Source organism: Pithys albifrons, chromosome 1 (genome assembly GCF_047495875.1).
Source record: "Pithys albifrons albifrons isolate INPA30051 chromosome 1, PitAlb_v1, whole genome shotgun sequence".
NCBI lineage: Eukaryota > Metazoa > Chordata > Aves > Passeriformes > Thamnophilidae > Pithys > Pithys albifrons.
This window is the reverse complement of record NC_092458.1, coordinates 60,053,371-60,078,714: the sequence shown is the minus strand read 5'-3', so window position 1 is coordinate 60,078,714 and position 25,344 is coordinate 60,053,371. Positions and strand designations below refer to the sequence as shown.

The following is a 25,344-nucleotide window of genomic DNA, read 5'->3' as shown; positions in this document are numbered from 1 at the left end:
CATTTTAATGCTCTACGCATCTAGGAAGAGGTCTAGTCTTTTACTTAGCTGGCTTTTTATTCTTCCATCACCTTTCCATAGCCACTTCCCAATTATCTGTACATCACTGAAATATTTCTTCTTATACAATAACAGTGGTTGGTTTGCTTTGTGAAAGCAAATTTCTAATTTTTCTAGCTTTTAATCTCTGCATCTCAACTCCTTGGAGGAGCTCTAGATGCAGAAGGGTAGAACACCTTAGCTGTTTTGGACTTGGTGGTAGATTCTTGTACCTTCTCCTGTATGTCTCCATCTGCCTGTGGGTAAACCTCCTTTCCCTATCAGGAAGTAAGCAGGCATAAATAGAGTGTTCTTTAAAGGACTGTATATAAAAACTGAGGTCTTGCATCTTCCGCAGGTCCGCAAACCTGCAAAAATTATGTAATGCTCCTTCCCCAGAAAGCATATATTGTCCTCCAGTAAAATAAAAGGCCCCATGCCAGAGGGAATTCTAAGCAAAGGTTGAGGAAATGATACACAGAATCAATACATTGCTAACTTTTCCCATGTAGTTTTTTCATACACTTATACATCCCAATCAACTTTTCTATTTCAAAACAATTAAGTCTTTAAGCTTAAACCCACAACACTAAATTATGCAAAGCTAGAAAAGCTGTGTTTTTCTTTCTCCGCAGCATATTCGCTCTTCTCCAGCTTTTTCCTGCTTATTGTTTCAATCCTTTGCGTGAAAGGGTGAAAAAAAATTCAAATGGACAACGGATAACTTAATCCATGCCAGACCATCCTACAGCAAATAAAGAATTTAGAGAGATGTAAAGTTCTCATTCAAAGTCAAAGAAAGTTCACAACATATACAATAATGTTGAGAAGCCAGATCTGATCAGTTTATCATTTTTATGACACCTAGCAACAAGACTGCACAAGTATTTTAGAGTTACAGCAGATAATCTGAGATCCACATGTTACTATTCACAATACTACACTCACAATTTCTAAGTCTTGGCTTCTGTTTTTAAAATACGGCTGCATCCAGCACCTTGGGTGTTTGGTAAAGCAAAAACTAGTTTTTAAATCTATCTTGTAATGAAATGACACTAAAAAATCCAGACTTTTTTTGCCCCCTCCTCTCCACCTCTTTTTCCTCACCTTTTTCTTCTGTTACGTGCTGTATGTACTGTTTAACATTTGCACACTTCAGCAGCAATGAGCAGCTAGGATATTCCAAGTCTAGCACAACTTGATCAAGTAGCTGGAACTTTCCTTGCTGCTGAAAATACATCAAAGGGATTACAAAAGCATTATTATAATGTTAAAACATATATACACACTACACATACGTAGAAATATATATGCATGTAATAGCCATACTTCTAAAATAAAGGATTTAAAGAAGATCGTATTTTGAATGGTAACACGTGAGACATTGAGAAACTGATTACAAAGAAAGCTATAAATATTTATTTCAAACCAGTAAATACCTGCAAAATGCTGAAGTCTTCAAATACTGCACTTAAAAGACCAAATTTAAAACAACATGGGGAGAAACTAATGTGAAGTACAGCAGGATTTTTTGGAAGATGACATAAGACATAGTAGTCAGTGTGTGCCAATAGTGTTTTAGACCAAAACCTGTTGGATTAAACCCAGTGTCATAACTTCCATTGAAATTTTGCTTTTCCTTCCATAAAGATAAATCTCAAAGGAGCAGGGCAGCTTCTGGAACACAGTATTAACCTTTCACCTCTGCAAAGTCAATTGCAGTTTGGCCAGAGTAGGGATACAAAGAGATTTTGGCACAACTTAAATAGCCCCACACATGACAGAACCATCAAACAAATTTTGCCACTGCCAAACAATGTATAATCATTCAGCATGGTTTGGCACAACTGGCAGCCTTCCCTTTGGAAAGATCGTTTAGCGCATCAGTACAAAGACGCTGTGAGCTCCTCATCCTTAGAGAGTGCATGGCCTTGGGAGCCAAGGCTGAAGTCATTATACTGCTCAGCATGAAAAGAACCCACTTGGGTATACTGCTTTCGTTATTAATTAATTCTCTTGCTAGACAGTCAGAGGCTTAATAAAAGTAACCAACTATTCTTAAATCACAATAAAAACAAGACAAAAATCCCAAGCACACAAAAAGCAAAACCAGAAAGTATTTAACAATTTTTTTCTCCTTAAAAAGCAGAAGGCACATTAACTGTGGCAAAAAGAAGGTTATGAGACACAAAGCTGCAATAAACTCTTTCCTATAGATAACAAAATAAAAGAAGGATCAACATTACCACTTTATTTTGTGCCCTTTTTTCCACAGGCAGTTTATAAGAAATATATTGGTAACTTTGCCTACGCCTTTTGATTTATTTCAGAAACTTATGTGACATTTTGCTACACCCATGACATATCAATGAAGCCATTTATTAATTGCCCAGCTTTGGGATACTTGATCATCATCCCATTTCTGTTCTGTGATAATGGCATCTCTACAAATACTGTTTCTAAAACGGAGATGGTTCCTTTCAAGTTCAAATTGACACAGAAGTGTTCCTCCTCCACAGCACCCAAATTCTTCTTTCTTTTTCCCTTCTTTCCCCAAATGACCAATCCAGTGATGCCTCAGAAAGAGCACTAGTTTGTTTTACTCTGATTACATAATTTTAAATTCAATAGTGTTAGGAGAGACTGTCACAAAAGGACAATAGAGTTTGTCTGGTTCTCTTAAAAAAGGAAATTATTAGAGCTTATCAAGATTGTAAGCTCATTCCTGGAACATAATTGACTGACCAAAAAACCTGATGCAAACAAAAATGCTTCTAGGTATTATGATAAATCTGCTTTAAATGCAAATTAAATTTCCATTATTATGGAAGCTACTCTTGGTAAAATTAACATAACTTCTGCAGAAATTAAGTCAGAAATAATGTTTTCTCTTGAGAATTCCAGTCAAAAAAACAAAGCAGACTTACCTCCTTGTCTGCCTTGATGAGGTAGTAAAGTATCAGAAATAAAGGGTCCACTGGTGTAACAAACAGCAGGCGCCCATCTAGGTGATAGATGTGTAAAAGTAAGCTTAGTACAAAGGGGCATAATACAGTGATCTCTTTATGTTTTAGGATTTTTGTAAGTGTGAAGACAGTATTTTTTTCAGTAAGTATCTCAGTATTTTAATAAAATTAACACAAAAATTCTATTTGTAATTTTGTATTAAAAATACAGCGATAACTCAATTCTCAGTCCTGACAAACCAAAGCACAAGCTCGACTTCATGTCTTCCGGCTTCATGTTTTGCCTTTTTCTGGACTATATTAAAAACACCAAAATTCTAACTGCCCTTTATTGGCAGACTGGGGGGTAACAGAAACTTGGTTTGGGATAGCAGATAGACTCAGTATACTCCACCTCAATCACTGGGCAAGGCAACACTGCTGGCAGAAGAGATAGGCAGGACAAGAAAGAATTTCAAGAGGTAGTTAAGTTAGAGCTGCCTTGTATCTGTAAGGGGAGAATCTGCATACAGGCTCCTAACAGAACAAAGTAAATGTAAAGAGATCAGAAAACATGGCTCAGTATGTTGCATTCAAAGTTACACACAAAGGAAGAACTTGGTCTCCCACTGAAACAGACACCTCTGCCCATCTGGAGTTCATTGCAGGACAACAGCTTAGTCAGGCTTTTTGTGTAATTGCAGACAATTGGAAACAATGGAACATTAAAAAAATTCACTAACGAGACCCAATAATTGATGACAATTTTATATTAATTAGCAAACCAAAAGTAAATAAATGTAATCTTTTTGTTTTAAATCACATGATTAAGATAATTTTAAAAAAAGAAATCCTATTATGATGGTCATAAAACGAACAAAGAATCGGGTGGGAAGAAGGTGGTTTGGGCAAAGCTGATATCCAACACATCTGTATTACTAACGTGATGAGTGAGCCATGGGAGGCAAAGCAAGCATCAGGACTACTTACAAACATGAAAGTTTTGATAACAAACTAGAAGGAAAGAAAGCCCACTAGTCACTTTCTCGAAACTTCCATTTAAATGTTTTCCACTGAACCTTCAGGAAGAGCTATTTTTGTTTGTTGTAAAGGGTTCAAATTCACTAGAGGTGTATGAAGACCTCTGCCCTTCTCTGCAGATAACAAGATGATTTGCTTTAACTGCAAACACACAGCTTTTTCATGTTGTTCTTGTCCTGATTGTTCCAGAGATGCAGCAGCCCTAACACTCAGAAACAATTTTTCCCCTGTTATCTTTTAAAGAAAACTGAGGCCATGATTCCTTAAGGCAACTGTTTCCCAAGGGCCAAAATAAAGGTTAGAAAGGGAGAGGGAGAATACAATATGGACATAATTGGGAGCAGGGAGCAGGCCCAGTCTGCTGGCTTGTCCCCAAGATGGAGCAAAGAAAAGCTCACAGACATACTACTTGCATTGCTTTATGTGCCTGCAGAGGACATTTAAAAGTTAGCACACACTTTGGGATATTACCATTAAAGAAGGCATGTCTGGTGTGGTTGCTTTTATTTATTACTATAAATGGTCTTTTTGCTAATGGAAAGGAACAAAATAAATATACCTTAATCTCCTGACTTAATACTTACTGGTCTGTGGGCATGGCGGCAGAGAAACCCTACTACAATGACATCCTTACTGAAAAGGGATTGTGAAAGTCATCACAAGCAGATTACATAAGTTTCCTCCTCATTTTCAGAAGGCGAGTAGGACCAGAGAATGTCCAGTATGGTACAGACAAGCTCACTTCAGACAAAATTTCAGACAGCAGTCCTATCCTGAGATCCCAGAACTGACACAGGGAATGACAGAGGTAATTGAAAGAAAGCAAGACCATACATTCCAGCACTTGGAGCTCCAACACACCACTTTGCTTGGATAGCTAAGGCCTTCCAGCCTTTTTTCCTTCCCAAAGGATAACACATATTTACTTACACTAAGGACTTGCTGATGTGAGTGACAAGGCGAGCTACGTATTTTATGGCATTTCACTTAAAAAATACAATTGAATTACTTAACTCTCCCCTTGCCAAAAAATAAAGAAGACAAATGAACATCTTGAATTGAGGCTGCCAAAGGCAACCTTTCTAAGAGAAAACAACCAACTCCCATAAATCCATATGGCAAATGAGTCTATCAGAAGGCGGAGATATCATGCAGCATGCCTCAAACAACTAGGAAAAACACCTGTAATTTTACTAGAAGACAGAGGGAAGGTCTATGTACAAGCATGAGTTAAAGCTGGGGGAGTTATGCAACTCACCTTGTTGAACAGCCTGACCTATAAACCAGGAACGACATTCCTCATGAAAAGCTTTTACTTCAAACAGCTGCTGTGCACCACTATTGAATAAGTAAAGGGTTGCTTCCCCTGTTGAAAAGAAATCTGGTTTGTGTTTGTAAGCTTTCACAAAAATCAAAAGAATACCCAATATGTCTGAAGAATGTGCCTTATATACATAGAGATACACAAACATACATTCTACATAAACTCACTACAAAGAAAGCTTAGAGAAAAAACACTATTATATACAGATGTTCATTTACCAGCTCTATAAACGAAACTGAATTTGAATCAATAAATAAGATGTGTGAATAGTTCATCTTACAACACAAAGCCTTTGATCCAAACCCAAATCAAAATCACTCAAGAAATCAGCTTTTTTCTGTGCTGAAGGGGGAAGGTGGAAAACAAGAAAACTCTCATTCCTTCCATCATGTTTGCCTACAAGATATCAGACTCTGGGTTACAGGAACAAAAGGGGGGTTTTTGAGCATCAAAATGGATTGTGATGACTCAGTATGGGTAGACATATAAAGTGAACAAGGAAGCTAGAAGAAGTTGCTTTGAAGTGCCCATCAGAATCTTGATAGTTTGGAAAGGAAAAGGGAAGCTTTATTTTAGGTCACCCCATATCACAGATCTGCCATTCCACACTAGTTTTGGGTTACAATGGAAGGATGACAAATACACTGCAAGGAGGATTGGCATTTTCCTTATCTAAAATGGCAAGTTGCCAGAACTGAAATGTGGGCCACTGAAATGTGGTCAGCTGAGTCCATTGGCTGGCTTGGTCTTGTCTTGGTTATCAATCCACCTTCAAGAAACAAGAGCAACTACAACACGGCTGTCCTGCCCAAAAAGCATAAATCGCAAAGCTGCACTGCCTTGCAGATCATGGGCTGGCTCAGAAAAGTCTCAGTGCAAGCTCTGTAAGCTGACATCAGCACTGCTCTTCTCAGTCTGCAGACAGCCCCAGGTGCGGAGGGAGGTCAGCTAAAATGGGCAGACACATCACTTTCCAAAAATTACTGATAATGCAGTTTTTCCTCCTTTATCCAAGAGGCTGGCCAGATGTTTAACCTCACTTAAGGATGTAATTTCAGTTCTCTGATAATTTTTCTTTTGGGGAGGGGAGGAGAGGAGCAAAGAGTAAATAAGGGGAAGCAGAGGTTTCAATCATAACCATGTGCACCCTCAACAAGGGTCTACACCACAGTTTGATCAGCACCAGACATCAAACTACTCACAGAAGTGCTGACTGAACAACTTAAAGACTCCTACCAGTGAGTGTGCTAGCCAAATCAAGTGGTGAGCTGCACAATCTTGGGCAAGGGACCCTTCTTATTGCCTAATGGCAGCTCCTTAATTTATGCAATGATGTTAAAAGAACAGTCACGACAGGTTCTCAACAGTATTGTTAGACAGAAGCTCTAAGGAGTGGACAGAGAACCCAGGCAGCTTTGTTCACAACTTTACCAATGTTTTTTGTGGCACTTCTGAATTGCAGCCTGAATCCTAGTTTATAGTCTTTGTAAAGGATAGAAATTTTGTCCTTTTTACTTGTCTATATAAAGGACCAAGCATACTTTTATTTAATAAAGTGGTTAGCATAGATTCTGTATCGTGCTGAGTCCTTCAGTGCATATTTATACAATATCTGGCATCAACAATTCATCTGTTAGACCCAAACATATGGAAAATACATTAATAGTATGTTCTCAGTCCTTCCATTTTGAGATCCTATTTTAATAATAGGCTACATAACTGAAAGTTTATGGAAGTCTATAAATAAACTCCTCTAAATTCTGAAGGAACACACCCAGGCAATCATTGCACTTTAGGTTTTCCCCAGAACACTCTCCCAAGATCTCTGATTCTACAAGGTAAACAGAAAAAACAAGTTAACATCTACGCTTTGAAAAACATAACCAACTATAAAGTCAATACAATACAGCAGAAAATAACAACACAGTTGGAAAATAAATGTGGCTTTTTATTCCCACTGTAAATCTGAGCAATCAAAAAACAGGTAACATGATGAGTAAGTGATTTCACATTCTGTATTATTATTTTTTATTATTTTCCTCTTTCAAGAACTAGTTTCTATATTGTGACATTAAAATGTATCTGAAGACTTTAGTTACACACATATATGCATGTAAATACATACAAATAAAAGCAGTGAATTTCAAACCAAAACCACAAATCTACAAAAAGCAAAGAAGCTTAAGCAAAGAAAAAAAACACAGTATTAAACATGTCTTTCAAACAAAGTATGTTAATCCTAACAAAGGCTCACTGCAAGTTTCTGTTGCACTATCCCATACTCCAGATATTAACTTCTCACATCATAATAACAAATCCTTGACAAAAAGAACAATCGGACTTGCAGAAAGTAACTGTGGGATGGTTGCATCATTGCATTGCCTGCATTTGCTGGTCTTTCCAATGTATTTTGAATTTAAAGTGCCTCATCTTCTGCTAAGAAGAAAAGAGACACTATGACTTGGACCAGGAGAAGAAAATTGGATTTAAAAATTATAAGATTCAAAAAGCTTGGTAAGTATAACTGAATCACTTCTTCTAACTCTATGTATATTATAGCATAAGATGAATGTTATGAAGCCTAAATCTGGATTTAAAAAAGTGCCCAGACTCAATACCCAATAATGTAAGAGCCCCAAAACTAATGAACTTAAAAACAGAACTTAAATTACACCCCTTTTTTGTGCTGCCAATATTCCTGATGAATAAACAGTTCAACCAATTAAAATTATAAAAGAAATCCTAAATGTTTGCACAGCATTAACTATCTGGCATCACCAGCTGTATCTTTGGCACGTAAGACTAGTACAATCATCATTATTTCAGCTTTGCAAAATATGAATCTTTTGGTGGTGGAGGGAATCAACCAGACTATTAACTGGCTCATGTCACAAATCCAGAACTTGCCTGTGCTTGGATTCCGCAGTTTTGTAAACATGGGTTCACTGTCAGGTGTCTCAGGGGGGTCAAGAGCAGCCTCTGTAGGAGGAGAGGAAAAAGTTGTGAACTTGTAAATTGTGAAATATTTCACATCTGCTTCTCCAAGACATTCAGAATTAATGGGATTGACACTTTTTGAAAACTCACATCTGCCTAAAACTTATGTGCCTCAGCCCAAATTCATCCTACCTGGTCAAGGCGCCTAAATTATGATTCCAGACTTCCTGGCACTCTCTATCTGTCACAGGAAAGATATGCACCTGGGGATGATTTAGATTTTGAAAATCAGTTCCCCTAAGAGAGCCTTCAGGCAAGAGTGCTCCTAAGTTTGACATCCCAGTTAAGTGAGATGAACTGATATGCTGCCCTGATTAGTCACAAAGACAATGAGAATGCTTTGGGAAGCCAGGACAAGCACAATGTGGACATTAAAAAAGTGCAAAAGGTAAAATACTTGTGGAAAGAAACAGTGATCCTTTAAATCTTTTAGGAAGTCAGCTAATGCAGGAATTGTCTGAATAGTTGTTACTTCTGTGAAAATTATGCATACTTGTTTATATGTTATGTATAAACTTGAAAAATAAAGAGTGCATTTACTTCTCCACACAGGAAAAAAAAGGCTGAGAGAATACAGCACCTCTGGCTTAAGCCTTTGACAGTTTTTCTATTTTCTGTGTCTGAGCAAAAAAAGACAAAAAGCAGAGCCACAAAAGAGTAAGTTCACTGTAAAACTGAAAAACAAAAAAAGGAATGGCTACCATAAGGATGCTGATTCAATATGAAAAAACATCTATAAGGATGTCCAGTTAATTATATTCTATCCAAGTTCTCTTTGTAGGGAAAATCTAACTTATATTCATGAAAACAACTTCCCACATCTCAGTGAAGAGCACCATGTCAGCATCATCTTTCTTAGCTTGCACACTGCCAGTTCTGTCCCAATTCCTTTCATACAGGCACTCATAAGAGCAAGGAAAATTACTAAAACATTTCACATACATAACTAGTATCAACACCCCAGAGAACGGACTGAAAGGGATCAGGCTGATGTTTGCACTATAGTGCTGCTGAGGAAAGCAGAGAGGAGCAGTAGAGGAAGGCTGAATGGCTATATAAAGGAAGAGAAGTGCCACACTGTCCTTCCCCTTTCAGTAGCATCTAGGAGGTTTGTGAAGAGGGAGTTAGTAGTTATTTTCTGTGTCAAACAGGGAAGTAGGAACAATACAACCAAATCTAGCTGTCCTCCTCTCTAGCTGAAAGCCCCAACACATCAGAAAAGGGCAAGTGTACTCACAGGCTGTTCACTGGCACCTCAGTGAAAAAAGAAAAAACCAAATAACTCTCATCCTTCACATTTACTCCTGGTTATTCAGTTGTGTCACAAACAGAAGCTGCCCAGATAAAGACATAAGCAGGACACAAAAAGCAGCTGCATTTAGTGATAAAGTGTTGGAGTATAATAGTTGTCAGAGTGGTTCAGAGAATTTAGAATAATTTGCTTTGCCTCAATTTTTAACTGAGTCTTGAGGTGGCTTGGAAAAGTTCTTCAAAAAGTTTCAGTGTAAGTTGAGGGCTTTTAATGGAAAAAGTCCGTATTTGCTAACCAGACTTGCTTCATATGCTGATACATAAACACAGGGTTGTCAAGCTACATTTGCCCTGGCAAAGGCAAACTTCAAATTTCTAGAGCTGTGTATATTTCAATTCTTAACCACAGTTTAACATTAGTGTATTTTTTGTTAGTTTTTAAAACACTGAAGTGATTAATGATAGTGAAAGAAACACACTGCATGTGTTTACTTTGATGTGTTTCAGATGAACATGTTAAAATATACACACTAAATGTGAGTTTCAAAATTTAAAACAAAAAGCAAAACAAAAAACCCCCAAAGGAACTTTTAGCGCTCACTTTCTCTGCTTTCTTCATGCATAGATTTATGAACACTGGGAATGAGTCCAGCTGAGCCCTGAGTTGCATTTTGTACAATGTGAACAATTAAGCTGAAAATCCTTCCTCATTTTCTGTTTTTAATGAAGCTCACATCTTTATTTTGTTGAGATTTCTCTTCCTAACCTTCCAGTATCACACTCAATTAACCTATCTCTGCGAGGCCTGGGAGACCTGTAAGGAGAAGTGTTCAGGGTAACAAACTCAAGGGATACAATGTCCCTTCTCTCTTGCTCATCAACTGTGCCCTCCAAACCCAGGTAAGCAGCCCTCTGTCATTCAGGCCTGCCCCATACTGCCCCAGGCTCAGCATGCTCTGGGTCTCCCTCTTTGGATACACAGCCTAGCCTTGCAGCAGCCTTGGCTTAGGCAGATGCTCTTCCCCAAGTGCAGAGCAGCACAGCTCTGCTCCTTTGGTTCTTTGGTCCTCCCCAAGCTCCAAGGCATTCACCACTGTGCAGAGGACAGCAGGGATCAAACTCTAATGAACAGTCCAAGTTGCAGGCTTCAGTCCCACTACCTCATGCTGATGGGATCAATTGTCACATTTTCCACACAGCTGCCATAGCAGGTGGTTTACCTGAAGGGACATTCCCATGCGTGCCCACACAGGAAGAAGGAAAGGACTGACTGGGCAAAGGCAAAAGTGTTTTCTGTGAGTTTCTTTAACCTTCAACTTCCTCAAAATATAGGCAATATCCCAGTCCGTTTCCAGGGGCATCTGAAGTATATTTTTGTTCTAGACTGGCTTTACTATATGTCAAGTTTGCAGATTTTTTTTTTTTAAAAAGAGGTAGTTGGGAGAACGCCTGCTTGGAAAACTGGATGCAATATTAACATGGCCTTAAGGGCAAAGAAGGCTCTATTTATCTGAATTTAAAAACTTTGTGACTAGGAAAATGCTGAGCAAAGGATTTTTTACATTAGGTGTCCAAACCTAACTTGTGTGTGTTCTGGCCTATAGCCAGGAAAGGTAACTAGACTTCTTTAATGCCATTACATTTATCCATCCTTGTATTTCAGCAAGGATCTCTTACAGCTAAATAAATACAGACTTCTTAAAAAGCAGTATTGTAGCCATTTTCTAGCAAAAATAGGAGTTAAACTAATTTTTTTTCAGTTTTAAGGTTCACATCCAGATAAGAAATTTATCTTACAGACAAATAAGCAGACAAAAGAGATATTATCATAGAATCATAGAATAAACTGGGTTGGAAGCAACCACCAAGATCATCAAGTCCAACCCTTGATCCAACACCACTGTGACTACTAGATCATGGCACTAAGTGCCACATTATAAGAAAAGCTCTCTTACTAAATCCTAAAGGAAAACACCAGATGATTGCCACTATGCTTATTACAACAATTCCCATATCTCAGACCTGAGAAACTTGTTAACCTACATGAATAACTAGGGAGAGAGGTTAAGACCTTTCTGACTGAATATATACTCTCTACCAAGAGTCCTGCAGGTGACACACAGCTAGTACAAGTCAGCTTGCTAACATGTGCCAGTATTGCACACTTTCCTCCTAGGACAACATACACTACATCATATAAAAAACTGACAGAAGGGTACAGAGGGTTGAATTAATCCTGTCTCAAGGAGGCATCTCAATCAGCAAGTCACTCATTAAACTGCCTGAGAAGATGCACGACAGACACTTTCATGAGGCAGCTAAACCCACCTAAAGCCTAATTCCACCTATATCATCCCCTGCAAGAGTACGCCTCTGTCTGCATGGAGCTTACAGACTCCTTTGGCAATGCAGTATGAATCCAGATGCAGTACCACTACAGCTATACCAGAGAAGGGAGTTCTGAGGAAAGCACAATGCAGGACAATTAAATTCCAATACTCGGCCTGTAAGTATGTCCACTTTGCTCAAGTTATGGTCCCCTGGTCATTCACCATTAACCAGATCACACAAAGTCTATCTAAAAATGTGAGTGATATGTATGTCAGTTTGGAGTCTACAGACAGATCCTGAGAATCCTGAAGTTGAGAGACTACAGAAGCTTAAACAAAGCTTTTCATTACAGAAAAGGAGAAAAGCCTATTATATTTCCTGGAGGTCAGACATACAACTGGGCAAATTCTACAAAATATATAAACAGAACAAAGTAAAAATGAACCAGCTGTCAAAGGATTTCTGGCAGCAATTTCTTCCACAATGGATAGATATGAGGCACTAATGAATTTGGTCATTAAAAAGAAAAAAGATTTAGCTGGTACAGCAACATTAATAAATTGAAAACTAACATAAAACTCCAACTAAGATCTATGAAACTGTTATGGATGATGCAAGGTCTATTCACCTTTTTTAAAAAAATACTTATAGAATACTGTATATAACAAACTAATATCAAGTTATATGGAATTCCCATGCAAAAAGCTGCCAGCCAAGCAAGAAAAAAGGCTGTAAATATCTGTCAATTGCGTAAGAGGAAAAAAACCCTCTGAGAGCACAAATTTCCCAACCACCATCACCCTGCAAAAAACCAGGATTATTTAAGTCTGGAAAGTTAAGATTTCATTTAAAAACAGGTATTAAACCATACGTCACCTACACAAGTCTTTTCCATTCCCTTCTTAACTTCTAACTATGCATGAACGGTGTGTCAGATGGAGACATTATGATGGAGCCCATTAAATAGACTTTTTATGGAAGACTTTAAACTAGGCAGCCTGAGGGTACAGATAGGTTAGATCTAACAAACATTTTATTTGTGCTCTTTTTAGAATCTCAACCCTGAAGTAAATGGCTTTAATTCAGTGCCCATGTCTTTTGTCATGCAGCATGCCCTGAAAAAAGCCCAGTAAAAATTGATTAATAAATCCAGTACTTTGCATCACCATTTTTGACCATTTTAGTAAGCTATAAGGTAATTAAGTATAAGCACAATAAATGCATTCAGGTATGTAGAGAGTGAGGATACAGTTTCATGAATGGCTGCAAATGACCAAAGACCACAGGCACTTGAAAGGCACAGTTCTGAGGTCTCCAACTCTGTTCCCTTCTTGTCATGCATCTCTGCTGGTTTTTTCCACCAAAACTAGCACTCTTGTGGCCCCAAAAGCTGGCTTGGTTCATTGATCCAGCTGAGAAATAACCAGTTACAATGAAGAAGTAATAATTTTCAACCAGATCCGTAAGCTATTCTCATTCTCCATACAGTTACATGATCACTGGAACATGGGGCAGAACCCATGGCAGGAGCAGATGGTATAGAATATAACCTATTCTATTTGTGACATTTGGTGTCTTTGACCAGTGTATGCTAATTAGAAAACTAGATCGTAAGTGACTTTACAGAAGTGAGAAAGCAGGAGATGAGCCATGGAACTACACTGTTGTCTCCTTGGCTCACAATACTCTCCGGGGAGTACTGCACAGCACACAGCTAATTCACCTCTGCAAACTGAGGATATGGCTTCACACTTGCACACACTGGAGTTTGGGAAATACCTTCTTAGTTGTTCCTCAGTTACGTAAACTTGATGCGACCTCAACACCTTACTCCTTCCTTGACTGTCCATAGTACTAAGGGCACTTTTGCCATACCCATTGCAAAAGACAGAACAGTTAACAGCTTGGTAAGTTATTATTTGGTGCCCCAAGGTAGGTATGGTACGGTATGGCCAGACTTCACGAACGCAGATTTGAGCAGGGCTCTCCCCACGTGGGTGTGCCCTTCCAGCCTGCGCAGGGGATTTTTTAGGTGAGGCACAGCGTGCGCAGAACTGGCCCCACCGTTTAAGTCCTGAGGTCCATCTGCCACGGCCGAGCGAGCTTGGACAGTGACAGGGAAGTCCTCGGGACTGTCACAGCACCCGGTACTAACCGGGGCTGACCCTGCTGAGCATCCGAGATGTGATGGGATGGGATGGCAGGGAGGCATTGAACTGCCAGGGGACGGTCCCACTGAGACTCAAACTCAGGACCTTGGGATTCAGAGTCCAGAGTGCTCTCCTTTACACCACGGGACTGCACCCTGGCGCCCTAAGGAAATAATGCTTAATGTGACATAATTTGCACCTCTTGAAGTCTTTCTGGCTCTCACTTCACTTCAAAATTCTACAATAAAACACAATGATATCTAAAAATGGCACTGTATTTTAACCTGAGCACAACTTCACACAGAAATGCTACTAGACAGTTTGAATGGTCTTTTGCTCCAGGACACACAGCTATGCAATACAGCTAAATTTTAAGACTTATGCCTGAGAGCATCTTTTGGCTTCACCTTATGCTGGCACAGTTCACTTCTTAGGCCAAGAAAAACCATGTTCATGGATTCACTGGAGGCAACAGACAGTACTAATTCATCTGTTACTGAAGTCTAGAGGCTTGGCAGAGCATGCAGAGTTTCAGCTGAATAAAGGAGAGGTCAATCTTGAGAAGTTCAAGAACTGGTTATCACTTGAAAGGATAAAAACTACAGACTTCCCTTCTCAATATTTATAGGGTCAACACTGGTGCAGCTATATTACTGGCTGAATCAGCCCTACTCCCATTTGCAGAGAGGCCTAAGTTGGCATACGTTGGTCTCTTCCAAGCCAGATGGAAGAAAGCAGAAGTAGGAGATGGTGTTACACATTAAAACATCTCTTTTCAGTTATTTTATTTGCTATGCTTCCTTCTGGCTCCTTAGCTTGCCAGTTGTATCTGCTTTATTCACAGCTGAGGATGCCTTTTAGGAGATGACATGTAAGAAATAGTGCAAATTACCAGCAGGCAAAAGTCTTTGTTCAGGAGATGCAAATGCTAAGTTAGGGGGAGGTTAAGGAAAATGTGCCCACAGAGTGCTAACTTCTAATATAAGCATATCCACATTCACCTTATTAAAAAGGGATATAAACATGTGTGCACATTTCATATAACCTTTCTGATGTTTTTACTCAGATATTAAAAAAGGTACATATTTGTATGTTGTAAACATTATTTCCAAGTTCATTACCTAAATTATTCTGGAAGTATTAATGCAATTTTGACACAGTACAACTTCTGATTCAAGCTCCCTAACAGCCCCATAGTGTGATCATTTTTGTAGCAGGTAAATTAAATGCTTCTTAAACACTAAATAAAAGCATGTATCAAAGTGCAATGTGCAAGAATGGAAAAAAGTTAATGTGAAACCTGTCTACTTCTGATTTTATGACAAACTACTTTCATACACTAATTATTCCACAGCTTCTTTTGCTATGACATCTTCTCTCACTATGACACAAAATTTTCAAGTCAAACACTTCCCCAGTTACTGCACAGAGACTAAAGTTCCTTAGTCTCAGCTGAAAGGATTAATTTAATGTATGCTGATGCCCCATGGTCTGGCATCACAGTCCATTTATTTCCGCCTTCATTTGACTTTTGGCATATATGAGATTTGCTCAAACAACTTGCCAAGTCCAATGTGAAACTGCTCCTTTTATTTTTGAATAAGTAATTCCTTAAAATAATAGGATTGTTGAATTTTTCCTCCCCACCTTGCAACCCTTCCAGTTCTATTCATAGGGTAGTTCCCATAAAACAATAAAAAAATCTAATCAATTTATTGTTTAAGAACACAGAAGACCGAAAAAATGTGGTTAGCTAAACCTGTCTATTTCAGAAAAATAAACGTTGAAAATAATTTTCAGCATGCAGCTAACCCCTACTTATCTTCCTAATACAGACAAAACCAGAACAAATGAAATACAGCAGTCCTAGATCTAGGTGTAGAGTGGAACACCAGTCTTAGAACACTGCCTTCAAATCCTGACCTCTTTGCTAAAACCAGTCAAGGATATAAATAGTTTCAGTTCTGACACAACATCTACCCCTGAGAGAGTAGTGAAAAAGAGACTGTCCTTCACACCAATCCTGTTAAGTAGCTAGTGTGATTTTTGTAAGATCAGTTTGAAACTATTATGTAAGAAAGTTTGTTATACAGAGCCCAGATCAGATCTATGTCACACGTGGTGACTTTACCACAGTATCTGAGGGTTTTCCAAAGCCCTGTCTTTAGATTTAGATAGCCCTCAAATTAGATGGGGTCTCAGTATTATTTCCTAGTCTAGAAAATAATTTCTAGCTTGTATGATTTTCAAAGAAAACATTAAAAATGGTAGTTCCATGGGCCTAGCACACAAAGCAAGTACAAATTTCTCATATGCACAATAAAAAACCCCACAATCCTCACTGATCCAGGTAGTGGGATCTTTTAAAAAGAGTATATTGATACTTGAATACAGAGAGGATCAATACAGAGAGGATCTGCTCTACTAAAGGACAATGGAACAACTTTCTAGATGTGAGATGGCCAAGTTTTAATCCCCTTCCCTTGTACCTGTTCAGTAGCTAGACCAACAACAACAGAAAGCCTGTACAGGAATTTCTACATTTTCAAGGGTAAAGGTGAGTTTGGATGCACATGTAATAAACAGCTCTGATTATCCAACTACCACCAGAAATCCAGAAAAGCACAATCAGGAAACTCGGCCATCCACCAATGAAGTCCATGTGGGTCCTTTTGGACTTCTTAGCACTTTGGCATCTCTGTACCATGATTACTCCAGAACTCCAGATTTGGGAGGTCTTCTTAACCATCAATGTCAACTATTCCACACAAAGCAAGTTCAGATCCAGATTTCCAGCCAAGCTAATAAAATCCCCTGGAACGTGGAGTGCAGAAACACCCAAGCAGGTCTACAGTTTACACGGAGCCAGCTTGGCCCATCAGGACTTATTAGTTCAGACACTGCCTGAAAGCAGCTGCACTGCAAAGCTGATTCTGGAAATAGCAGAGATATGTTAACATGGCACAGCACTTGAACTAATAAACTGTAAGTTCTGAGCCGAATCTGCCCCAGGCTAAATCTGGTGCCTGTATATCCACTCTGTAGTTAATCTGCAACTGGAGAAACTGCCCAAAGAGTTGACTCTATTTCAAACCCAGCCTGCACAGCTCTACCCCTACCAACATGGTCAAATTTCCCGTCCTCATCACCGCCCTCTAAACAACCAATCCCTCCATCTATCCTCTTCCTATTTGTTCATTGTTTACTCTCTTGAATATTCTCATCAATTTCTCAACCTTCCTCTAAATGTTCACGATAAGGCTGCACAATGTACATCAGGGGCTTCCAGCCTTTCTGCAGTGATTAACACTGTTACCACCTTCTTCTCATCCTGCCTTCTCAACCAGACCAGCATTTCCTAACTCTCCCCTGACTTCTGGCTTCCCTCTTTTTCCTGCTCTTGGTGGTTCAATCCCTAACCAAGAAACCATTCTGCTTATAAAAATGAAACAAAACTGACTGTAGTGGTGTTTTAAATTGTTCTGTCTCCATGGAAAAAAGTAAGTATAAGCAGAAACACCATCACAAAAGCTCTCATCAGGCCAAGGGTGGGCTAATATTTCTAAAGGTAAAATTTGCTATCCCACCTAGAGGTTGCTCAGCAGTCAGCCAGATGTGATCTGAGGCTTTTCTTTTTCCGTCCTACTTGGACTTGTCTCATGTGATTCTCTCATGCCAAACAGCCTGCGTGACTTGGTGTGTGGCAAAGGGCTGGTGAGGGCAAAAACTATAATTAGCCCACTGTTAAGAACAGGGAATGAGGAAAGAATGCCATAGTAAAGAATGCAGGCAGGCAAAGACTGATTGAAACGGAGCACAGGGAGACTAATGGAACATCAGCTCTGTCTTTCAACTCAGTCAACTCTGTTTCCCCTCCCCATCTTCACCCATCTCTACAATTCATGCAAAGTAACTTCTGAGCATGTGGTTCATAGCTCTGTCCTATGATGTGTAGGCATGAGATGGACACTAATGATCAAAATATTACAGTACTGGAAATACAACATAGTTAATCACTTGCTACAGAAAATGACAGTATGGCCCTCTAGAACAGTTCAAGGGGGCTGAGATAACACACATCACTGGTAAACAGCCACCCCAACTGCATTTATTCCTCTAACAAGAATCATGACTTCAACAAAGAACAGAGGCAGTTCTACCTGACAGAGGAGGCTCCTTGCTTCTGTTTCCAGAACACAAGATCAATACAAAAAATACAAAAACAAAACTTCAATTTATCTCCTCAGTCATCACATATACTCAGCAGAGCAGCAATTTATTGTCAATGCATATGTGTACAGATGTGTATTGAAACCAGGAAATTAGTAAGTTTTATAACCTTCAATACTAAAGCAGACAAACATACTCTGCTCACTTCCTATGGCAAATAGAAAACGAAATCTTCCTGCTTTTTAACTGTGTTCCAGATACCAATCCAATGTTGCCAGTTGCTGAAGTCCAAATTAGAAAGCCTTGCATTTGTCTTAAGGTGCTTTTCACAGCTAAGTGTTTTCACTTGTCACACAAACAGTAAAACCACAATCAGACAGATCCTCAGAATGACACAATAACTAAGGAATCAGAGCAACACATGCACTGTCATTCAAAACTCCAGCTGTAGCTTTGTTTTGTTCTAGGAAGCTACTGTTGAACCTCTAGCAGTCTGAATGATTAACAAACTGATGCTTAAGAAAGCAAGTTTCAGTTACAGTTGTTTTACTTCCATGCTTCTTAAAAACCTCATTCTTTTTACACTATGGTATCTGGTCTCTTTGTAGAACTAGTCACCATCCCCATCCATACAGGAACTTCTGAGATATCACAATGAAAGAAAGATGAATGGCATATATCCAAGTGGAGATGCTATTATGTTGTGCAGGATGGTATTTTTATCAACCTTACAAGCTATTCTAGGAGACAGACTACTCAGGTGACTAGTTCAAACTAATTTAAGCACTTGAAATCCAGACCTTAGAAAGTACCTTTATTTCAAGAAAAGTTCTGGAGCTTTTTGCACAGAATGAAATCACTCCTTTCTCCTTCCTCCCACTATGGATAGAATAATGGCTGCAGATACAAGAACATACACAGGCTATTTACAACCAGAAGGTGCTGATAAACTTACTAACAAATGGCACTAAACTCACATCCTGAAACGGATCTTGTACTTATTTACACCATTTGGCTTTAAATATGTTATGCAGCATAATGCCATGTGGGTATTATGAAGATATGGATTATCATATGAATTGAATTTTAAAGAAAAGGCATTTTTGTTATAAAACCACCTGCATCCATCTTAATTACTAAAAGTAATCAGGTCTTCCTACTACACATTCTGCTAAAAGGCCAATGAAAAATTTCCGAGATCAATTCAACAAAGGAGTCAAGAAACGTAAAACTTTGAAAAATGATACACATTAACTTTAAAAACCTCTTTTCTGAAAAAAATGTTAAAACCAAACTAAACCAAACTAAAATCATTATTTCATTTCAGCAGTCCTATTCATATGACTGGCAAGTCTCATCAACTGTGGAGTTCTGAAGTTATCAGCCACAGACCTTTTTTTAAATTACTATGTACTCTCAAGTTTGACTAAGGCTTAATAAACTTTCTTACAGGTCTGGAGTACTATATAAATTTTGTCAGAGCTGTGCTGGCATAATTGGTAATGCAAACTGTCTGGCTTCATGAAAGTTACAAGCTCTGGCTCCAATCCTGCAAACACTTAACTTACTGCACAGAACTGACTACTCATGCATAAGCTAAGCATATTTGTAAATATTTGCACAGTATGGACATCTGTTGGCATAGCCAGTCATCTGATACAAGATTCCGCCTCAAATCCTAGTCTGCATAAAGTCAGTATTAAAAAAGGGAATTCCTCACTTTATAAAATCCTTTCTTAGGCATCAAGCGTGTCAGATACCAAAGTGTGGAACAGAAAAGTTAAAAGGAGGAGAGGAATCGGTGAAATCATAATAACTGGTTCTGTTCCTCATGTAAGAATCGGTGAAATCATAATAACTGGTTCTGTTCCTCATGTAAGTAGAGAAACCTGGTTTCTTATGGGTGCATATCTTAAGATTGAACTCCTGCCTTATTTTCAGCCTTTGCTGAACTAAATTTCTGCTACACCTTTCCTTCAATGGTGCCATTTCTCACACTATCACAAGCAAAGCTCGTAAAACTACTCAAAAGAGCTCCTCCTTTTTATCATGTTTGGTTATTAACACTCGCAAGTTTTGTGTGGCCTAAGAAACAGCCACAAATAATTGTGGAAGTTGCATTTCCTTAGAACACCAAACCTCCTTTTTCCTACTGTCTTGGAGTTTGAGTGCACCCTGTTTCACTCATCCTCTTTACCACCAAAACATTTTGTGATCTGTGAGTTTAAAACCTGATACTAGGCAGAAATAAACGTAAAGGAACAAAGGCATCCTCCCATTTATTCAGCACTGCGTGGAAGAGACTAAACCTACAGTGTTTAAGGTTTTGTGTGTATTGCACCTGCAGAGGTGCCATGTGCAGCTCTGCTTCTTCAGCCTAGAGATGAAGAGCTGAGATCTCAATCGGTTTTAGGATTTAAGATTATTTTACAGCTGTGGTTTAGGGCACTAAACCGTGTCTTTCAAAAATGCAGGTATGAACTAAGCGGACAGAGGCAAGGTGGGGCATCAACCGCAGGGAAGGGACAGCGAGGCCCCATCAGGGACCTCAGTGACAAGAGCTCTCTCCTAAAGCTCCGGTTCCCGAGGCTCACAACGCTCTCTGTGATCCAGGAGCGACACACAAATTAAACGCGCGGCTGCAGCGAGGGGCACAGGGCCCTGGGGAGGGGAGGGCGGGCGCTCTGCGGGCCTCCTGTCAGAGCTGCGTGAAGCCACACGCGGGCCGGGGCCAGGCCTGGACACCCCCAGCGCTCGGCCCAGGGCAGCCGCCCCCTGCCCGAGCGGCGGCACCTCCCGGGCCGGGGCCCGAGAGCCCGGCGCTGCGGCAGCGCCCGTCCCACCTCGGAGCGAGCCCGCTGGGTTACCTGGTGCAATGAGCACCCACTGCCCGGGGTGCGCGTCCGCGGGGCGCTGCTCCGCGCCCTGCATGCTCCGTGAGCCCCGCGATCCCGCCGCAACATGGCGGGCGGGCGGGGCAAGCGGAGGGGCGGTGGCAGCGCCGCGATGGGGCCGAGCGGGATGCGCCGCCGCTTCCCCTTTCCCCGCCACGCCCAGGGAATTGCGCCAGCCAGCGCAGCAGAGACCGCGGGCTGAGGGGCGGGACCGGAGGCTGATGGACGGGAGGGACTGTGGGCTGATGGGAGGGAGGGACCGTGGGCTGAGGGGCGGGCGGCAGTGCCGGCCGGGAAGCCGGGAGTTGTAGGTGCGCGTGGTCCAAGGGAACGAGAGAAGGCGAAGGGACGGCAAACAACCAGGAAGTTTTATTAGTAATTTACACACTTGACGTGAAAGTTGGTATGTTAATGGCTGACCTGGTTTATAAGCAGACGGTAGTGAGGTTTGGATGAAAGGTGACTGGGAGGAGAGAAATTAAGAGTGTGTTTGAAGAGGGGGAGAAGGAGAAAGAAAGAAAAAGAAAGAAGGAAAAAGAAAAAGAAAGAAAGGAAAGAGAAAGAAAGAAAGAAAGAAAGAAAGAAAGAAAGAAAGAAAGAAAGAAAGAAAGAAAGAAAGAAAGAAAGAAAGAAAGAAAGAAAGAAAGAAAGAAAGAGAAAAGAGAAAGAAAGAAAGAAAAGGAGAAAGAAAGAAAAGAAAAAGAAAGAAAAGAGAAAGAAAGAAAGAAAGAAAAGGAGAAAGAAAGAAAGAAAGAGAGAGAAAGAAAAGAGAAAGAAAGAAAGAAAAGGAGAAAGAAAGAAAGAAAGAGAGAGAAAGAAAAGAGAAAGAAAGAAAGAAAAGGAGAAAGAAAGAAAAGAAAAAGAGAGAAAGAAAAGAGAAAGAAAGAAAGAAAGAAAAGGAGAAAGAAAGAAAGAAAGAGAGAGAAAGAAAAGAGAAAGAAAGAAAGAAAAGGAGAAAGAAAGAAAAGAAAAAGAGAGAAAGAAAAGAGAAAGAAAGAAAGAAAGAAAAGGAGAAAGAAAGAAAGAAAAAGAGAGAAAGAAAAGAGAAAGAAAGAAAGAAAAGGAGAAAGAGAGAAAGAAAAGAAAAAGAGAGAAAGAAAAGAGAAAGAAAGAAAGAAAAGGAGAAAGAGAGAAAGAAAAGAGAAAGAAAGAAAGAAAAGGAGAAAGAGAGAAAGAAAAGAAAAAGAGAGAAAGAAAAGAGAAAGAAAGAAAGAAAAGGAGAAAGAGAGAAAGAAAAGAAAAAGAGAGAAAGAAAAGAGAAGGAAAGAAAGAAAAGGAGAAAGAAAGAAAGAAAGAAAGAAAAGAAAAAGAGAGAAAGAAAAGAGAAAGAGAGAAAGAAAAGGAGAAAGAAAGAAAGAAAAGAAAAAGAGAGAAAGAAAAGAGAAAGAAAGGAAAGAAAGGAGAAAGAAAGAAAGAAAAGAGAGAAAGAAAGAAAGAAAGAAAGAAAGAAAGAAAGAAAGAAAGAAAGAAAGAAAGAAAGAAAGAAAGAAAGAAAAAGAAAGAAAAGAGAAAGAAAGAAAGAAAGAAAGAAAGAGAAAGAAAAGAGAAAGAAAGAAAGAAAGAAAGAAAGAAAGAAAGAAAGAAAGAAAGAAAGAAAGAAAGAAAGAAAGAGAAAAGAAAGAAAAAGAAAGAAAGAAAGAAAGAAAGAAAGAAAGAAAGAAAGAAAGAAAGAAAGAAAGAAAGAAAGAAAAAGAAAAGAAAGAAAAAGAAAGAAAAAGAAAAGAAAGAAAGAAAGAAAGAAAGAAAGAAAGAAAGAAAGAAAGAAAGAAAAAGAAAAGAAAGAAAAAGAAAAGAAAGAGAAAGAAAGAAAGAAAGAAAGAAAGAAAGAAAGAAAGAAAGAAAGAAAGAAAAAGAAAAGAAAGAAAAAGAAAAGAAAGAGAAAGAAAGAAAGAAAGAAAGAAAGAAAGAAAGAAAGAAAGAAAGAAAGAAAGAAAGAAAGAAAGAAAGAAAGAAAAAAGAAAGAAAAAGAAAGAAAAAGAAAAGAAAGAAAAAGAAAGAAAGAAAGAAAGAAAGAAAGAAAGAAAGAAAGAAAGAAAGGAAGAGAAAGAAAGAAAAAGAAAAGAAAGAAAAAGAAAGAAAAAGAAAAGAAAGAAAGAAAGAAAGAAAGAAAGAAAGAAAGAAAGAAAGAAAGAAAGAAAGAAAGAAAGAGAAAGAAAAAGAAAAGAAAGAAAGAAAGAAAGAAAGGAAAGAAAGAAAGAAAGAAAGAAAGAAAGAAAGAAAGAAAGAAAGAAAGAAAGAAAGAAAGAAAGAAAACAGATGAAAGAGAAAAGGAAAGAAAATGAAAAAGACATCACTACTCCTTTTTCCAATGTCCATCCACCTGATTGGATGCCAGCCCTGATTCCAGCGCTGACAGAGCGCTGATGGGATGTTCAGGGTGCTGGGGAATGCCACCCTGACTTGTGGGTAAATACCTTTCTATGGGTGGTTTCCTTGCCCTGAAGTTAGATTTCTTGCTTTCTATGTAAATTAGTTATGTACTGTCTATTCTTTCAGTTGTTTCTGGAAATAGATTGGAGGGCTCCCCCCATACTTCTTGGCTTTATTCCTGCACTTGCACAGTACTTTGTTGTGATTATCTCCAGGAACTAGAACAAGGGTGTTTGTCCCAGAAAAGTGCTGCCCTACCTTCACAGGGCCCCTTTCTCCAGCCACATCTTAGTTCTCTCTCACAGTGTGTTATACCAACAATCACCCATTACCTCCATGGCTGTCCAGCTCTTAGCATTTGAGACATACACATTAGGCAACCCCTCTGCTGAGACCTTTGTCTTGATGGGGGTCCAGCTTTTATGAAGTGCAATGAGTTTGGATCTAAAGGCAGAAATTTCTCTCAGTACAAGAGAGACATGGATCCCCTGGAGCAGGTCCAGTGGAGACCTATGGAGATGATTAAGGGACTGGAGCATCTCTCTTAAGAGGAAAGGCTGACAGAGTTGGACCTGTTAAGCCCCGAGAAGGGATGACTGAGAGGGGACCTCATCAGTGTGTACAAGTATCTGAAGTGTAGGTGTCAAGAAGATGGTGCCAACTACTAGGACACAGGCAACAGGCAGAAACTCATGCACGGAAAGTTCCACCACAACATGAAGAAGAACTCTGCTCTGTCTTTGACCATGCATTTGAGCAGATTTCCCAGAAAGGTTGTGAAGTCTCCCTCGTTGAGCATATTCAAGAACTGCCTGGATGCAATCCTATGCAATCTGTTCTAGGATGACCCTGCTTGAGCAGGGAAGTTGGATGAGATAACCCACTGTGGTCCTTTCCAACCTGACCCATTCTGTGATTCTGAAATGCAGACCCACAGGAGGGATGAACAGATTTGAGCATCTGACATGAGGAAGGGCCAAAAGCTGGTGCTGTTCAGCCTGGAACTGGTGCTGTTCAACCCCAAGAACAGAAGGCTTCTAAGGGGCGGAGGGTGTCAATCCCTGTACCTAAATACCTCATGGGTAGAGGATGGAGCCAGGCTCTTCTCAGCAGTGCCAACTGACAAGGCCTGACGCAAAGGGCACAAACTGAAATGCAGGAAATTCCATTTAAACATAAAATATGCCGTTAGTGTGCAAGTGGTTGAGCATTGGAGCAGGTTGCCCTGGACAACCATGGCATCTCCATCAGTGTAGGATGTAAAAACTAGATCTGAGCACTTAACTGCAGCTGGCCCAGCCCTGAGCAACCAGTTGGACTAGACCCACTCCAGAGGTGCCTGCCAGCCTGTGCTGTTCTATGGAACTTTGGTCCTACAAGGCTGGACATGAACAGAGGCAGAGCCCTCTTGTAAGAGTCATCCTACCCAGTGTGTAATATGATCCTGTTAAATATAGGTTCTATACCTCTGCATCGCACTGAGAAGCCATAGTCACAACATAAAATGCATATGTTCATACACATGAGCATATATGTATATAAACTTGGCTTTACCAACACAAAACTGCGTTGATGGCCACCTTCCCAGAGATTTAGGAGGGAAATATTATGTTATCAAAAGGATTACAGTATGCATATCAATTGTAAATCTCAGAGATATGAAACAAATATTAAAAACATACTAACATCTATGGTCCATTACAGAGCAGAACTAACCAAGACCAGCATATGCAAAACAGCTGAGTTGATGTAAGGCTGAAAAAAATAATTTCCTGAAGTTAAGCATATACCTTCATAACTGAGATTATATTAATCTAAATTTGTTTTATTTT

At 39.4% G+C, this 25,344-nt stretch overlaps 1 protein-coding gene across 6 annotated transcripts in view; it reads right to left on the bottom strand.

Annotated features, from left to right (window-relative positions):
* Positions 1 to 21,233, bottom strand: part of RNASEH2B (ribonuclease H2 subunit B) — a 43,421-nt gene extending 22,188 nt beyond the window's left edge. For 4 of the 6 annotated variants that reach the window (XM_071551825.1, XM_071551832.1, XM_071551795.1 and 1 more), the window contains exons 1-5: positions 21,116 to 21,233; positions 8,257 to 8,328; positions 5,284 to 5,391; positions 2,967 to 3,043; positions 1,147 to 1,267 (exon numbers count right to left, since the gene is read on the bottom strand). In XM_071551825.1, coding sequence (XP_071407926.1) covers positions 1,147 to 1,267; positions 2,967 to 3,043; positions 5,284 to 5,391; positions 8,257 to 8,328; positions 21,116 to 21,179 — 442 coding nt within the window. In that variant the 5' untranslated portion in view covers positions 21,180 to 21,233. The remainder of the gene's footprint in view (positions 1 to 1,146; positions 1,268 to 2,966; positions 3,044 to 5,283; positions 5,392 to 8,256; positions 8,329 to 21,115) is intronic. The other 2 variants (XM_071551803.1, XM_071551841.1) reach the window with 1 other exon arrangement.
* Positions 21,234 to 25,344: the final 4,111 nt, after the last annotated feature.